The sequence below is a fragment of the Sprattus sprattus genome (assembly GCF_963457725.1).
Source record: "Sprattus sprattus genome assembly, chromosome: 20".
NCBI classification, from domain to species: domain Eukaryota; kingdom Metazoa; phylum Chordata; class Actinopteri; order Clupeiformes; family Clupeidae; genus Sprattus; species Sprattus sprattus.
Window position 1 is genome coordinate 24,015,866 of NC_137918.1, and position 17,500 is coordinate 24,033,365.

General features: G+C 45.7%; 2 protein-coding genes across 3 annotated transcripts in view; both read right to left on the bottom strand.

The window, feature by feature from the left end:
• The window catches only part of kdm4c (lysine (K)-specific demethylase 4C), a 21,174-nt gene extending 8,166 nt beyond the window's left edge, over positions 1 to 13,008 (bottom strand). Inside the window, exons 1-12 of the mRNA XM_080859260.1 lie at positions 12,930 to 13,008; positions 11,422 to 11,587; positions 11,011 to 11,186; positions 10,205 to 10,319; positions 9,594 to 9,787; positions 9,035 to 9,084; positions 8,604 to 8,707; positions 7,310 to 7,447; positions 5,747 to 5,943; positions 3,213 to 3,388; positions 218 to 2,935; positions 66 to 175 (exon numbers count right to left, since the gene is read on the bottom strand). Coding sequence (XP_080715386.1) covers positions 66 to 175; positions 218 to 2,935; positions 3,213 to 3,388; positions 5,747 to 5,943; positions 7,310 to 7,447; positions 8,604 to 8,707; positions 9,035 to 9,084; positions 9,594 to 9,787; positions 10,205 to 10,319; positions 11,011 to 11,186; positions 11,422 to 11,565 — 4,122 coding nt within the window. The 5' untranslated portion in view covers positions 11,566 to 11,587; positions 12,930 to 13,008. The remainder of the gene's footprint in view (positions 1 to 65; positions 176 to 217; positions 2,936 to 3,212; positions 3,389 to 5,746; positions 5,944 to 7,309; positions 7,448 to 8,603; positions 8,708 to 9,034; positions 9,085 to 9,593; positions 9,788 to 10,204; positions 10,320 to 11,010; positions 11,187 to 11,421; positions 11,588 to 12,929) is intronic.
• An 883-nt stretch (positions 13,009 to 13,891) lies between these two features.
• Positions 13,892 to 17,500, bottom strand: part of ecpas (Ecm29 proteasome adaptor and scaffold) — a 33,833-nt gene continuing 30,224 nt past the window's right edge. For both annotated transcript variants that reach the window (XM_080859560.1, XM_080859559.1), the window contains exons 43-48: positions 17,257 to 17,449; positions 16,638 to 16,785; positions 16,318 to 16,423; positions 15,565 to 15,659; positions 15,381 to 15,452; positions 13,892 to 15,091 (exon numbers count right to left, since the gene is read on the bottom strand). In XM_080859560.1, coding sequence (XP_080715686.1) covers positions 14,952 to 15,091; positions 15,381 to 15,452; positions 15,565 to 15,659; positions 16,318 to 16,423; positions 16,638 to 16,785; positions 17,257 to 17,449 — 754 coding nt within the window. In that variant the 3' untranslated portion in view covers positions 13,892 to 14,951. The remainder of the gene's footprint in view (positions 15,092 to 15,380; positions 15,453 to 15,564; positions 15,660 to 16,317; positions 16,424 to 16,637; positions 16,786 to 17,256; positions 17,450 to 17,500) is intronic.

Genomic DNA, 17,500 nt, shown 5'->3' on the forward strand with positions numbered 1-17,500 from the left:
ATCCAAGCCCACTTCTGCTCTCTGATTGGCTGAGGATGGATGGATGTTTAGACTTGGTTACTCACAGTAGGGACCTCCCCTGGCTCCAGGGCGGTGTCGCCGCACTCCGATTCGCTGAGGTTGGAGTTGTAGCTGTCATCACTGCTGCTGGCCCTGCCCCCCCCTCCTCCTCCTCCTCCTCCTCCTCCTCCTCCTCCTCCTCCTCCTCTCTCAGAGCCCCCGCACTCAGAAGAAGCCAGCTCGTTGCTAGGCAACCCTGCCGGGGCGGCGGTGGTGACCTCTGGTTGGCTGTCCTGGTGTGTGTGTGTGTGTGTGTGTGAGTGTGAGTGTGTGTGTGGGCAGCTGGGCTCCAGCTGCGTCCAGGTGTGTGTGGGACTCTCGGGGGGGGGCTCGGGGGGCTCGGGGGAGCTGACGGCCTTGCAGCGAGGCTCCTCCTCCCACAGGCTGAAGGAGGTGTGTGACAGCGCGTGGCGGTCGTAGGCCGACGCCGGCGTGTGATAGGCCGTCAGGCTGTCCGTCAGCTCCGGGCGCACGCTCTCGATCAGCACGGCCGGCGAGGGGGCGGGCACACTGCCCCACAGGGCGTCGGGGGGGAGGGGCTGAGGTTGCAGCTCCACCAATGAGCTCTCAGGGGGGAGGAGTGTGTAGGAGCTGGAGTGTGAGTCGTGAGGGAGCGACCTGGCCAAATGCGTGAGACCACCGGAGTGTGAGCTGGGACTCTGGAGTGTGTGTGTGCTCGGACTCGTGAGGGTGTGTGTGGGACTCTGGAGGGTGTGTGTGGGACTCTGGAGTGTGTGTGTGCTCAGACTCGTGAGGGTGTGTGTGGGACTCTGGAGGGTGTGTGTGGGACTCTGGAGTGTGTGTGTGCTCAGACTCGTGAGGGTGTGTGTGCTCGGACTCTTGAGGGTGTGTGTGGGACTCTGGAGTGTGAGGGTGTGTGTGGGACTCTGGAGTGTGTGTATGTAGGCGTGAGGGTTAGTGTTGTTACGGCCTGCCTCAGTGGGTGCAGTGTAGGCGAGGATGTTGAGTCGGGGGCGAGTGTGTGTGGACAGGACATGGCCGTCTGTTCTGATTAAGTGTGTGTTGTGATCAGTAGTGTGTGTGGACAGGGCATGGCTGTCTGTGTGTGTGTTGTGGTCAGTAGTGTAAGTGGACAGAGCATGGCTGTCAGTAAACTTTAAGTGTGTGTTGTGATCAGTAGTGTGTGTGGACAGGGCATGGCTGTCTGTGTGTGTGTTGTGGTCAGTAGTGTAAGTGGACAGAGCATGGCTGTCAGTAAACTTTAAGTGTGTGTTGTGATCAGTAGTGTGTGTGGACAGGGCATGGCTGTCTGTGTGTGTGTTGTGGTCAGTAGTGTGTGTGGACAGGGCATGGCTGTCAGTAAACCTTAAGTGTGTGTTGTGGTCAGTAGTGTAAGTGGACAGGGCATGGCTGTCAGTAAACCTTAGGTGTGTGTTGTGGTCAGTAGTGTCAGGGCGTAGACCTGGGCTTGCACTGGGGCCTGAGGTGCTGGGTTGGGACCCAAAGAAGAGAGAGGTGTGTGTTGAGAGTGTAGTGGTGTTGGGGTGTGTGTCAGTGTGTTCAGTAGAGTAGGTGTGTGTTGAGGTGTTGGGGTGTGTTTCAGTGTGTTCAGTAGAGTGTGCAGTGTTGAAGGTAATACAGTTGCGTGTGTGTGTGTGTGTGAGTCCAGTGATCTGCTGTGGTAAAGTGTGTGTGTGCGCAGTAGTGTGTGTGTCCGCAGTAGTGTCGAGGGCGCTGCTGTCCGCTGCTAGTTCTGAAACGCCAGACGGGCTCGGACCAGCGTAGAGCCGGGTGTGATTGTGGACCACGTCTGTGGATTGAGCGGGTTGGATTTCCAGAGTCGGTGGTGGCGCGTCTTGTGCCTCTGCCGCGATCAGTGTGTGTGACTCGAGGTGTGTGTCTCGCTCCGGGCTGGGAGTGTGTTTCCAGGTGTGTGTGTGGTCTCTGTCAGGGGGGTCGGGGGTACAGAGGGGGGGTGGCTCCTGGTGGCTGAGGGCCTCTATGGTGAGCTCGGGCGGAGCCGTGTGAGACTGGACGGGCGCGTCGCTCTCGCGGTAGAGGGCGGGCGCGTGTGTGTGCCTGTCGTCCAGCGCCGGCGGCGGCGCCTCGGAGCACAGGGCGGGCGTGAGCGCGGGCATGAGAGCGGGCATCTCCTGGGTGACCACGCGGGGCTCCTCCTGCTCCAGCTCCACGGGCTCGGGGGTCAGCAGGGGCATCTCAGAGACGCACCCGGCGGCGCTTGGCACGACGTGGGCACGGCCGCTGCTGGGCACGGGGGGTTCGGCCGCAGGGCGGTCTGTTCTCAGATCAGATGCTGGAGACGCCGTGCGCGGGGGAAGTGGGTGTACCTCAGGCCCCAGATCTGCGGGGGTGGGGGTGAGGGGTGTGAGTGTGCTCCTTGCGCCCCCGTAAAGTGCTTGGCTCCCAGAGCTCAGAGGTGCCCCTGCTGGAGAGGAGTGGCGTTGTGAGGTCAGTGGGCTTTCCCCTGGCGGTGTGTGTGTGTGTTCCGTGTGTGTGTGTTCCGTGTGTGTGTCGCCCTGTGCTCCACCGTCACAGTCTGGTGAAGCGGCCTGATTGCCGTTGCTTTCCTCTGAAGGAGAAGTGTTCTGCTCTGCAGGGGCCACACTGACGTCAGCGACTACAGTAAGGGACCCAGGGGCCAGAGTGTGTGTGTCCATGTGTGTGTCCATGTGTGTGTCCGCCCTCGAGCTCTCCAGCGGTGTGTGTGACTGGATGGTTGACGTGCGGAGCTTCGTGTCTGGTGGCACCTTGGAGACGTGGCCTTCTCTGGCGGACACCTTCTGGTGAGGCGGTCCTGAGGGGTCCTCCCGGATGGAAGACTTGTGGATCAGTGTGTCGGCCTCTACACGGTTCACCTTCACAACACACATCTGCCTGCGCCCACCAGGGGAGCCTAGGAGAGCAGACACACACACACACACACACACACACACACACACACGCACACGCACACGCACACGCACACGCACACGCACACGCACACACACAAAAATATTGGCACCTGAACCAGACCAATGACTGAGCAATGCCTACAGGTTAAGAATGGAAAACGAGGCTTGCATTCGCATTTATATAGTAATTCAATAATACAGGTATATAATATAATAAGTATATAATGTATATAAAAGTGTGTGTCCAAATGCATAGGTAATTATGTGCCCCCAACTTACCAATCCCCTGCAGTAGTGCATCTTGGGATTTGTAGTCCTGTGGCGTAGGAGCAGTTGCCTCCTTATCCTCTGAGCATGGATCCACCCTCCTACACTTCTCCACTGCACAGGTCTCCATGTCCACAGGTTCCTCCACCGTCTTGTGCCTCTTTGAGCGTGTGCGGGCAGGGGGCGGGCTGGGGAGAACACACACCAACAACCATGAACTTTTTTTTTTTTTAAGATTTTTTTGGGGCTTTTGAGCCTTTATTTGGACAGGATAGTGAAGAGTTGTGGACAGGAAGCAAGGCGGAGAACATGAGGGGGGAGGATCAGGAGAAGGACAGCAGGCCGGAATCCAAACTGTGTCCCCACGGGCAATGAAGTCCGTAAATGGGGGGGCTTATCGGCTCGCGCCACTGTGCCCCCCCACAACCATCAACTATTAAAGAAATAACCAAACAAATGTCACTCGGCCGTTTTACACTATAGGAACTCTAGGGCCAGAACCTTTTGTGCACTGTAGGAACCTTAAACAGTGGGGATAATAAGTATTTGAACCCTGCATCAAATGCAAATAAAGGCATACATGTTATAAAATGCAGTTTTCTGGATTTTTTTTTTTGATATTCTGTTTCTCACTGTTGAAATACACCTACCATTACAATTATAGATCACACATTTCTTTGCAAGTGGCCAAACTTGCGGAATCGGCAGGGGTTCAAATCCTTATTTTCCCCACTGTGCAGGGCTGTTTTCAGGGGAGAAATGAGTCCCTGCTCCAGGGTAGGTGCTTCCCTGCAGCCTTGAAACAGCTGGGAGGTTATTAATCATCAGTGCTGTTGGTGTCTATACCAAGTTACAACCGCTGCCATCTAAGTGTTAGCAAATGATCCTGTCAACTTCTAGGTGTGGTGGCTCCTGCACTGCAGAGGAAAAGCAAGAGGGCCGAGCAGTGGGCCGTTCCTTTAACCGTGTGAGCAACTTGAGTTCTGTGAGGACCTGCAGTGGAAACACGCCCACAGTAATATTAATATCTGATCTACTACTAATGTATTTCAGTGGAAACACACCTACAGTAATATTAATATCTGATCTAGTAATAATGTATTTCAGTGGAAACACACCTACAGTAATATTAATATCTGATCTAGTAATAATGTATTTCAGTGGAAACACGCCTACAGTAATATTAATATCTGATCTAATACTAATGTATTGCAGTGGAAACACGCCTAAAGTAATATTAATATCTGATCTTGTACTAATGTATTTCAGTGGAAACACACCCACAGTAATATTAATATCTGATCTAATACTAATGTATTTCAGTGGAAACACGCCTAAAGTAATATTAATATCTGATCTTGTACTAATGTATTTCAGTGGAAACACGCCTTCAGTAATATTAATATCTGATCTAGTAATAATGTATTTCAGTGGAAACACACCCACAGTAATATTAATATCTGATCTAATACTAATGTATTTCAGTGGAAACACGCCTAAAGTAATATTAATATCTGATCTTGTACTAATGTATTTCAGTGGAAACACGCCTTCAGTAATATTAATATCTGATCTAGTAATAATGTATTTCAGTGGAAACACACCTACAGTAATATTAATATCTGATCTAGTAATAATGTATTTCAGTGGAAACACACCCACAGTAATATTAATATCTGATCTAGTAATAATGTATTTCAGTGGAAACACGCCTTCAGTAATATTAATATCTGATCTAGTAATAATGTATTTCAGTGGAAACACGCCTAGAGTAATATTAATATCTGATCTTGTACTAATGTATTTCAGTGGAAACACACCTACAGTAATATTAATATCTGATCTAGTAATAATGTATTTCTGTGGAAACACGCCTTCAGTAATATTAATATCTGATCTAGCACTAATGTATTTCAGTGGAAACACGCCCACAGTAATATTAATATCTGATCTAGTAATAATGTATTTCTGTGGAAACACGCCTACAGTAATATTAATATCTGATCTAGTAATAATGTATTTCAGTGGAAACACACCCACAGTAATATTAATATCTGATCTAGTACTAATGTATTTCAGTGGAAACACACCTACAGTAATATTAATATTGATCTAGTAATAATGTATTTCAGTGGAAACACGCCTAGAGTAATACTTAATATTGATCTAGTAATAATGTATTTCTGGGGCACTACCAGCTGTTTTAATGTTTAGAAATTAGAAGGATATTAATATGTTTTACTGAACTAAGATACTATAGTGGAACTAATCTGTTATAGCAATATTAATGGATTACTGTAGTGCTGACATTTGTTGTATTAATTTTTTTTTTATTAAGTACAGTATGGAGTGTTAATGTGTATGGTGACTACCTCTTGAAAGCAGATTTGGTGCGGGCTTGTCTCTACTACTATAGTGGAACTAATCTGCAGTATAAATTGATTACTGTAGTGCTGACATTTGTTGTATTAATGTACAGTTCATATGGGGTGTTGATGTGTATGGGGTGTTGATGTACATGGAGTGTTAATGTGTATGGGGAATACCTCTTGGAAGCAGGTTTGGCGCAGGCTCGTCTCTGCACCCTCCAACCCTCCAGTTCAGGGGTGAATCCGGGCGTGGCTCGGGTGTGGTCGATGGGGCAGGGGTCTTTGCCCGTCAGCCAGCCCGGGTAGCGCTCCGGCTGGAAGAGGCGCACAAACGGGTCCATGGAGATCTTCACCATGTCCTTACTGCACGTGCACTGAGGGAGGGAGGGAGGGAGGGAGGAGAGAGAGGGACACACGCGCTCAGCTATCATCATTATTCAGATCAGCTCTAACATGCAGCCTCTGTCCTTCAGAAAGGGCACAGCCTCAGCGCTGGCATCATATACAGTAGATCATAGACCTGTCATGGACCCTACATGTATAGTCGCTGGCGTCATATACAGTAGATCATAGACCCGTCATGAAACCTCCATGTATAGTCGCTGGGGTGAAACAGTGCTGAGAAGAGCAAAGCGTTGTCTGCACACCAACACTATCCACTGCTTATAAAGCGCTGGGCCAGAACACTAAAAGGTTGGTGACGAATACCAACACATTTCTGATATGAGGGGGGTGACGACCTCGATGTTCGTCCTCGGTTTTGTTCCCGTTCGGATCATGTTTTCTCTGCTTCTTTAATTCCTCATGTTGATTATAAAAGGTTGTCTAGAGTCATTTATTCAGTTGGCTAACTGGGTTTGGTTTGTTCTGCTTTGCTCTGTTGTTTCCTTGTTTTTGTCTCTTTGTGCATCACTACATTCCCCTTCTCCAATCATGCACTTACACGCATCACTGACCTCACTGATTTTTCCACAGTTATCCTGCGGTTTGGTTTGTCAAATGTATTTTGGGTTTAATATATCCTTGAGTTTTCTCTTTAATGACCTGCGCCTTTCTTTTTTTGTTTGTTGTCTCCCTTGAGCCAGGACAATGCATATGGCAACAAACACGTTGAGGGGAAAAAGTTCATAGGTCACTGTTGGTTGACCTCCACACGGGTAAACATAGCAGTACAAGTCTTCACAAATGAACCAAACACACACAGAGACTGAACCAAACACAGAGACTGAACCAAACACAGAGACTGAACCAAACACAGAGACTGAACCAAACAAACACAGAGACTGAACCAAACAAACACAGAGACTGAACCAAACAAACACAGAGACTGAACCAAACATAGAGACTGAACTAAACACAGAGACTGAACCAAACACAGAGACTGAACCAAACACAGAGACTGAACCAGACAAACACAAAGACTGAACCAAACATAGAGACTGAACTAAACACAGAGACTGAACCAAACAAAGAGACTGAACCAAACATAGAGACTGAACTAAACACAGAGACTGAACCAAACACAGAGACTGAACCAAACATAGAGACTGAACCAAACAAACACAAAGACTGAACCAAACACAGAGACTGAACTAAACACAGAGACTGAACTGAACCAAACACAGAGACTGAACTAAACACAGAGACTGAACTGAACCAAACACAGAGACTGAACCAACCATAGAGACTGAACCAACCATAGAGACTGAACTGAACCAAACACAGAGACTGAAATGGTACCTGTGTTGCAACTCTGCCATAGTCGATCCATCGCACGCTGGCAAAGTTAGTAGACTCGGCACAGTTGAAGCCATGGTTGAAGCCAGCGTGGTATCCATAGGGGAATGTGATCATGAACTCACCGGCCTCCTGGGTAATCTGGGAGGACAACAACTCAGATAGTTACTGAACATCCAACATAGGCCTGAATGTTAGCCATGAATCAAAACCACAGACACACATTAATGTGAAACCAGTTGCTGTACTGGTAAGAAAGCCATGCTGTATTAAATCTATTTAAAAAGCCTCAGAGTCTGCTCAATAATATGGAGAAATCTGGTGGTTAAAAAAAAGACATTTAATGACGAGAAGCAATTCTGATAGATGTTAGCATTTTCAGTTTCAATAGATAATCACAATAACACAACTGCCTGACTGACAGTCAACCAACTTGCTCCACACAGCAATGGACAAGTAGCATAGGGTCATCGCAACCTTAATGTGCTCCACATAGCAGTGGTCAAGTAGCATAGGGTCATCACAACCTTAATGTGCTCCACATAGCAGTGGTCAAGTAGCATAGGGTTATCATAACCTTAATGTGCTCCACATAGCAGTGGTCAAGTAGCATAGGGTCATCACAACCTTAATGTGCTCCACACAGCAGTGGTCAAGTAGCAAAAGGTTATCATAACATTAATGTGCTCCACATAGCAGTGGTCAGGAGGCATTAGGTCATCACAACCTTAATGTGCTCCACACAGCAGTGGTCAAGTAGCATAAGGCTATCATAACCTTAATGTCTTGAGTTATTACAGAAGTGGTATTGGTGGGGTCAGGGAATTTCATGCTCTACACCAACTGGATAGTGAAGCAGGAGATGAACTGAGGTATTATCTTCTCAAAACCTGGATAAGCGTCAGATCCATGCCTGTTATAAGAGGCAGGATGCTGGTGCTTGATGAGGTCTGGGGGACTTCAATTTCCTGTGGACTGATCTCAAACATGTGGGACCTGAGGGTCAGGCTAAAAAGCATTGTGAAGTCCCCTGGGAAACATTAGGAGTCTTGGAATCAGACTTGCTTATATACCCCAAATCTGACCAAGGCTATTTCCATTCAGCCTTGAGACAATGTTCTTTGTGAATATGACCTAAGGCACAGACACTTATTTAGGGCTACAGTCTTGGTGAGATCACTGTTTCTCAAAATTGTTAGAAACTCTAACACATGGAACACAGGAATACACACACACACACGCACACACACGCACACGCACGCACACACACGCACACAGGAATAATGAACTGTTTTACCTTGTCAAAGGGGATGCTGTACTTCTTGAGAATGGAGGGCGATATTAGGGTCATTTTGTGCCGAAGGAAAGCCTCACAACCCTTGAAGCTGTTAGGGAAGAAACCTGAAAAGACACAAAATGGACACGGTCAAACATTTACATATCGTGCGGGTAACCATCATGACTAATCACTCGGCTATTATGATTGCTGGCTTTCCTAAAAGTAACTTTTTTCCCTCAACATTTCTAATTACATTGGGTAGCAGCACACCTTAACACTGAGACTGAAGAATAGATAAGTGTCTTTGATTGCATGGTTATTGTGTGATGGCCTACTCCAAACCACTCAGTATGCATGCCTGCACTTAAAGGCCAACCGCCTGACTCATCTAAAAGAGCAAAGTCATGAATATAAATTCTGAATCATTAGCAAAATTGCTGAGTTGCTACCTGTGGCCAGGCGCTCCAGCCTCTTGCCGTGCTCTGGTGGGATAGCGTACCTGAAGGGGGGGGGGGGGAGGAAGGGGACATTTATTACATGCTTCGTGAGTTTGCAGGTCAAGCCTTCATTATGCACAGGGACCTCATCAAGGCAAAGAGCATCTCATTAAGCCAAAAGAGCAGGTTAGGTCCAAGAAGCAAATTTAAACAGAGATCCTCGATCAGTGGCTAATATGCAAAAGCACAAGTACAGCTAGACTCTCTGAAGTGCTCTTGTTCCTTTGGTGGAACCATCACAAGTATCTTAATGACGGTTCCTACTACACCGTGTTGACACTGATAACTACATTAGTATTTAAGACATTCATTTGTGCGTGGTTCACCTCAGGGTAATACATATTAGGTTATGATTTCTTCAAAACGACATTGCTAGTGTGAACCGGGCTATACTGTGCGTGTCTTGACCCCTGCCGAACCCCTGAGAGTGGCTCAACGGAACCCCTGGGGTTCGATCGAACCCAGGTTAAGAACCACTGCCCTAGAAGAAGATGACTGAAAAGTGTCTGACCAGGACTTGGGCTCTCCGAAATGCAGGTAGTTGATGCTGTAGAGGTCCATGTCCTCTGTGTGCCAGGAGAAGCTTGTCTTCCACATGCCGAAGTACAGGTAGGGGGTGTTCACGCCCTGGATGGCCACGCCACAGTCCTCCTCAATCACATCCAGGATGGTGTTCAGGTGGCCGATGTTCCACTCCTCCACGCCCTGGGAGCAAAAATATCATCGACTGAACTATTTAGTTCATTCTTATTTCTCTACACCTAATAATAATAATTCATTTTATTTTGAACGCACTTTTCATTCACAGGAATCTCACAGGAGTGCCTAGAAAATAAGAATAAAAGTACGACAAACAATGGCTATGTACAGCGATTTAACTTAACTACAGTAATAGTACAAAAGAACAACTAACATTTATATTAAATTAAGATTATGGTACAAAATCAAACAAAAACTATGCCAGACAGAGCGGCGTTAAACTCCCCAGCGTCCCCGTAACCTAGCAACCTAAGAGAGCTAAGATATCTGACTCGTTTAGAGGTGAAGCTGCTGCCAAACACAATAGTGACAAAAAAAGTACTTGATTCTCTTCTTGCGCAAGGGTGAAATCCGAACGCTCACCTCATCGTAGAGTGTGCCGCTCACATCGGCTCCATAGATAGGGGACACAAACGTGAGATTCCTCCAGTACTTTCTCTCCAAGTCCTCGAAGCTCAGGTGCCGTGGGGTGCAGTACCTGTTAGATGTAACATGTATGTTGTTAAAGGAATGATGCCACAAACTGTATGTGTACTCATTATAAGCATACTATTATAAGCATACTACACAACATCAAATTCCTCAATGTTTACAAAGTACCAGGCAGTATATGTAGTTACAAAGTACAAGGCAGTATATTCTCAATGATACTAGTTTAAGCAGTAATTCCCTAATCTCTATGATTAATGTCATGAGGGAATCTAATCTAGCATTACTTTCACAGGTCTCCAACAAATGTATAAGACACACTAAATATATACATAACAACACATCGTTTGAAAACCTTGGAATGAATATGGCAGAACTAAAGTACGTAACGTACAAAGTCAAGCTCAACCGGCAGCTAGAGTGTGCATCATGTTGGTTTTCACTCATCTGCACTCAAGGGCCCTGATGTCCCAAACTTGACATCAATGACAAAAGAACATCCAAGCTAATCTAGAAGCTGGCAGAGTACAAAAATAGACAAGGCACGCATTTGCCACTTATTTGAAAGACATAATCCTCACAGCATCCTGTTAAAAAGCTACTTAGACTACTCCTGGGAGGACAACACTCAAGTTCAAACTCAGGGCAAAGGCAGAGGTACGGTGTGTGTGTGTGTGTGTGTGTGTGTGTGTGTGTGTGTGTGTGTGTGTGTGATGGTGTGTGCCACGGTCACCACTCACTTATCACTGTTGGCCAGCTGGCGGAACTCCTTCACCGTCAGAGGCTTCCTCTGGATGTTGTACTGAGTGAAGAGCCCAGACTGGCCAGCTACCATCTGCTGGATGGGTGCCTGAATCACTAGATCATCGATGTCGTCGTAGGTACGGCGCGGTTTCCATTCCTTCGGAGGAATGATCTGCATGACGAGAGTGTGTGAACATGGTTTGTGTGAATGTACAGAAACTTCACACATACATTTCATCCCCGCAAACATATCTAAATTGCAATATATAGTACAGTAATGTTCCAGGACACAGCCAGAGTGCTAGGACATGAACTCTGAGAGCCCTTCTTGAGAAGGCAAGGCAATACTTTGCATCCAGGCTAAGGGAACCCCTAGTGGTTTGCGGGAACTAATTTGGAGACCCTACCTTTGCAAGACCAGCACGTTGGGCTCCCTGAGATTCCATGTACACAAGATATTGATTGAAATCTCGGAACTCCTCCATCGTGGGACGAAACGTCATGATTTTCAGGGAGGGGTTCCCAGGGGAACTGCCCCCTGTGCCCGCCATGTTGACCCTCCTACTGGGCAGTCTAGAAGCAGGAGAGAAGATCAGTCAAATCAGCACGTACACAACTGATCAAATTCACCCGTATAGATGATCCGATAGAGGGGTGTGCCCTTTTACTGTCTAAAAGAATAAGCCACTATTCGTTCTTCAGAGGGGTTGCATATTACATCCACAAAGAAAGCGAGTTCAACACGTGTACCAGAATAAGTCTCACATTTAAACAGTCTTGAATGGCGTTTTAGAATTATTCCATAAAACACTGCCGCACAGTCGTGCGAATTAACTCCGACGTCTAATTATCCACTGCAGGTCGTCATATTTTTTCCACAAAACGCCTGTGTGCATTTAAACGTTTAGCCAATGAAAATGACACAACTTTCTTCCGGGTCTTATGCTCATCACGTTGACAAACATGGTATCTTATTTTTATGGAGCTATAATAACATTGTATCTAATCGGAGTCCTCATCCTGCAACATACCGTTTTTTAACAAAGTAACTAAAAGAGGAATCACAGGCGATAATCAAATCGACATTTTAAACGATACCCACGATTAGATCTCGTTCCATGTTTTTTTTAAATGGGTTTCAAAGTACACAATACGCGTAACTCAGAGCATAATTATCACATAAGATATCAAATATCACAAGATCACAAAGATAAGACAGTTTTACAACGTCCAACATGCACCTAATATGCTAAATTAAAGCCGTTCATTGTATAACTCTATCCATGGCCTGTCCTGGACATCAAATGTTAACAAAGAAAACAGCTATTGTATTCTTTTTTTGATTATTCGTAAAAATAAAATGCCAAGTGGCGACAAAAACATCATTCTAAAGAAAAAACGATAACGCCTAGATTGTTTGAGTTGATCCTGTGGAAGAGCACATTCGTAGGGTGGCAGTAAACAGGGGCTAAACAAAGCAGTATCACTATCAAACGGAACACAAGATCATGGAATCGGGGCTTAGGCCCATATTGCAGACGGTAAATAGTACGACACCCGCATAAGCTACATCAACAACAACCCCATGTTACGTAAAATAATCGTTATCACAACCATAAAGATGCAATGTAGGCGCACAAGCTCTGACAAAGACCTGGGTTCTAGTTTCTTCTCAATAGCTTCATAGCCGACAAGCTACAAAATAGCAAACACGTCGATGGTTAACCCAATCCGCTAACTTGATAGCTTGCTTTCTACTTACATCTAGGCTAGCTGGCTAGCTATATTGTTCGCTACCAGGCCAATTAGTCAACAATTAAACCGCATTCGGAACTCAGATTTGAGGCTTTATTTAATATCATGGGAACCAAGAACATGACTAGATCATAAATTAAAAAGGAGCTACTAATTCCACCTTATAATGGCAGGAGACGCTTGGTAGCTATCCTTTTAAAGGTCCCGTCAGTTACTTCATGACAGCTCTCTCTTCTCACACGATTCCGCTTCTTCTTCTGGACTTGTCATGAGAATATGTGGCCAGCCTGCACAACTTGACCGCCACCTAGCGACGCAACAGGGTAACAGAGCGATCTCGTTTTATTTTTGCGGATTTCTTTTTTTACAACTCACCGCAGTGGCGCAAAAAGGGGATATGCAACATTCAGCGCATATGTGACACCACACAAATGGAGGGCGCCAGAACAACGGTAGCTTAAAAAAAATACAAGTTACATAATAATGAGAAACTTTTTTGTAATTCATACATCTCTAACTTTACATTTGATAATTGTCACATACTGTAACGTAAACATACCGTGCCACAAGGACAAGGATGTGTACCTTAGTAACCTTATTGGTCACGTCTGCGCTTCGGGCTTGGCAGTTGGCTTCAATGACTAGCAATGCTGAGAGTTTACTATTGTATTCACCATTGTAAAAAAGATGTTTTCAAGTAAACTCGAGTGAAGATGTAAAGAAATATATCAGGAAAAGTAAAAAAAAAAAAAAAAAAAAAAAAAAAAGCAGCGGCAGATGACGGAATGAAAATACATTTGTGTGGTTTTAAAGTAGACTAATATCGTTATTTCAGTGGTAAATTCCATGGTAAGCATGTAGTCCAACATTTTATTCAGATGAGCTAACAATTAGCTATGTTAACACTGAAAATGGGTATTATTGTTGCTTTATAAAAATGTTGGTCGTATTGGGACTGAACCCCAATATTGATGTTGCATACCCTTTAATGTGTAGTTGAGCCACTGACTCACAGTATGCGCTCTGTAAACACTGTACCCTAAGAATTACGGTGTGTGGTGTCTTAACTTCTTACCACATTAGCCTCGTTAACACAATAAAAGAGCACACTGTGACAATCTCTCACAATGAAGAGTTTTATTGTTTTCATTTTTAAGGGACAATTTATATTTTGGGCAAAACCCAAAAGGTGCATGCCTCCATCCAGATCTTCAGTAGAACCTATTCATTACACGTTCCGAAAATAGATTTCACTCCTGGAGCCATGCAAACATGAGATTATCTATTCAAATGCCACGCCAAGTGCTTCAGTAAGTTAAAAGCATCTGTTCAATTCAAAACCATTCCCCAGCCTTGATATTGGCTCTCTTCTTTTAATGTGACTACCCCAACACGGTTACATGACAGCTTCATCAATAATAGCCGTTTACAAACAGCCACGTCATGAAGGTTTTGGAAACATACTTGTGAAATCCAGTGTATTGTCAAGCTCTCTATCTGTTCTGTAAAAAGGCCCCTCTAAAACTCTTTCAGTCCCTTTGAAATTGGCGTCCGTTTGGACAACACCCTGTCCTGCCCCTCCTCTTCTTCTAGTCTGCATCAGTGTGATGCGGCAGCAGCAGCAGCAGTAGAGGTCACTGCAGCCGGCACCAAGGCCAGCCAGCACAGAGACCAGAGCGCCCAGCTGAGCAGAGATCCCCACAACACACACACCCCCGTCCCCATGAGAAGAGAAACCTTCTGATCCATTAGGCAAACATTAATAAGATTAATAATAATGACAATTAATTCATAATACAAATGTAGTCGCCCTGGCTTCAGAGAAGCATAATGCTTTTTCGCACAGGGTTACGAGGGCTAACGAACTTGGAGCTGTTTTTAGACCACTGCAAACCACAAACGGAGAGAAACAGTCAGTGAGCCCACTGACTTCAGCAGTCCAAAATGTCCAGTATGGTTTCTGGGCAAAAGAGGTGGGGGAAAAGACTACAACAGAGGATAGGATGGATTATCACGTGTTTTGAACTGAAAATGCTTCTGATCACTTGTGGAAATATGTAAAGGTAGAAGGTGTGTGTGTGCGTGTGTGTGTGTGTGTGTGTGTGTGTCCATGTGTGCGTTTGTGCAGCGATGGCCCTCTGGGATTTCATGAGTGTGCTGGCGATGTAGAAGCTTCCGGAACTCAGGTTTGGCCCTGAATGTTCCGGCGAAGCTCCTGTGCTTTGTCCCGTAACTCAGGACGACTGTCCACCTCCATGGTGGCGAGTGACCGTTGCAGTTGACCACGGCTCTTCTCGGACATAGACTCCCACTGGCCACTCTCTGAAACGCACACAAACACTTGCGTCTTATAAAGAGATATAATCATACACACGGCGTATTTATATCCACTGACAAGTCTCGTAAGTCTATATGTAACATGTGTGTTAGTATCACAATGGACAAAGTGCATTAGGAATAATAGAGCATGCATAAAGATAGAGAGATAGTGTATTAGAGAAACACATAAACACACACACACACACACACACACACACACACGCACACACACACGCACACACACACGCACACACACACGCGCACACACACACGCACACACACACGCACTCACCGGTGATCTTTTTAACGAGCAGTTCCACAACGGTCAAGGCCTCAGACCTCACAGAGGAGTAACTCTTGTTTTCTGAGGAAACAAAAAAAGCATTGAACCATTTTAGAACACGGCGGGAAAAGGTACCCGCAGGGTGAAGTCACACTGATTTGAGTTCTTTTTTTAAAATGTCAATCTTTTGTACCGAGGGGACAGGAAAGGGCCATCGATGTCTCAGACAAAATCTGAGACAAGAACAAGACGGTGAAGTCTTGATGGTCCTTTTCCAACAACAATAACCTGCAAACAGACAGAAGCAAACAAATACATGACTAAAACGAAAGCTAAACACATAAAGACTAGACAGAAGTCTACACATGTGTAGACCTAACAGCGTCACAAATCAGTCACTTTCCTTTTACAACCTAAGACAAATATATATCTATCAGCCATCATCTCACAAATGAATTTGCAAATGTCTATTTGCCAACGCGATCATCATTAATAATATAAAAAAAACTTTTGAGATCAGACAGGAAGCACATAGTGCTCCGCAGCTCACAGTTGCTCTCGGCCAGATGAGACATTCCAACTGAAAACTATGGAAACTATTTAGTCAGTCTTGCTCACATCGCATGCTGTTCTGACAGAACGTTACACTGATGAAAACCCTACTGTAAGGATGAGGACCATAGAGCTGTGTACCTGGGAATGAATAACTGGTGTGTGTGTGTGTGTGCACGCGCATGTGCACGTACCCTTTAAGGAATGAATAACTGGTGTGTGTGTACGTACCCTTTAAAGAATCAAAAACACGTGTGTGTGTGTTTGTGTGCACGTACCCTTTAAAGAATGAATAACACGTGTGTGTGTGTGTGTGTGTTCGCACGCGCATGTGCACATACCCTTTAAAGAATGAATAACGTGTGTGTACGTGCGTGTGTGTGTGTGTACGTACCCTTTAAAGAAGGCCTTCATGGCCTGCAGCACTCCTAACTGCACCTTCCAGGTACTGAGCTGCAGTCGCTCACACATCAGTGCACACACCTCCATTTGATACTGACCTTTAACACAAATACAAATGACGTGAGGTGATGTGACAAGCACACATTTCTAGACATACAAGGCAACCTCTACAGACTCCTGTGGCTTTGGGCTTTAAATGACACTGAGGCATGGAAAGGGTTGAACAGACACACTGCGTCCCCACTCTTACCCTGCGTTTGTGTGTGTGTGTGTGTGTGTGTGTATATAGACACACTGCGTCCCCACTCTTACCCTGCGTCTGTGGGTCCCTAGGCCAGGCTTTGCCCACGGCGTCGAACGCACAGAGGAGCGACTCCATCTGCAGCTCTCTCTGCTTCTCATCATCGTCATCATCATCGTCATCGTTTCTCCTCCGAGACAACGCACCCGCTGGTCGATTCTAGCCCATGACAAAAACATGTTAAACCACAACACCCACAATGCAGCAGGACACCAGAAATCCACTTCTGAATAGTAATCCTGTTTTACAACGAGTTTATAAATCATTTTCTTTAGAGATCCATGATCATGGCAGTGTGGCATGGGTGTGCAAGTAGAATGTGTGGTTGGGGGGATTTCAGAATCAGATTTTATTGGCCAAGTTAGTTTGCACATACAAGGAATTTGTCTTGGTGCAGTGGCTCAAAATATATAACACAACACAAAACAATACAACAGTGCAAAGCAAAACAAAACAATACAACAGTGCAATGGTCAACAATCCAAGAAGTCTAAAAAAGTATAACCAAGGAGTAAATATACACAATAGTGCAAAGTGGAGAGTCCAGGAAGAGCAGGAATAAATAAATGCTATGCGGTATGTGTCTGACGGTTATACAGTAAGGGTGAAATAAATAAATAAATGTGGTACCTTTTTGATGATGGGGAAGACAATGAGGCTGAGCTCGGTGAAGCGGTCGGTCTGTGTGGCCTCCAGGATCTCTCCGGTGGCACGCAGAGCAACCAGCTTGTACACCATGCTCTCCTTACGACTCTCACGCAACACACACTCCACCAGCTCCACCACACTCGGCTGCCCAGCCACAGGCTTCTGGAGCTCACCACTACACACACACACACACACACACACACACACACACACACACACAGAGAGA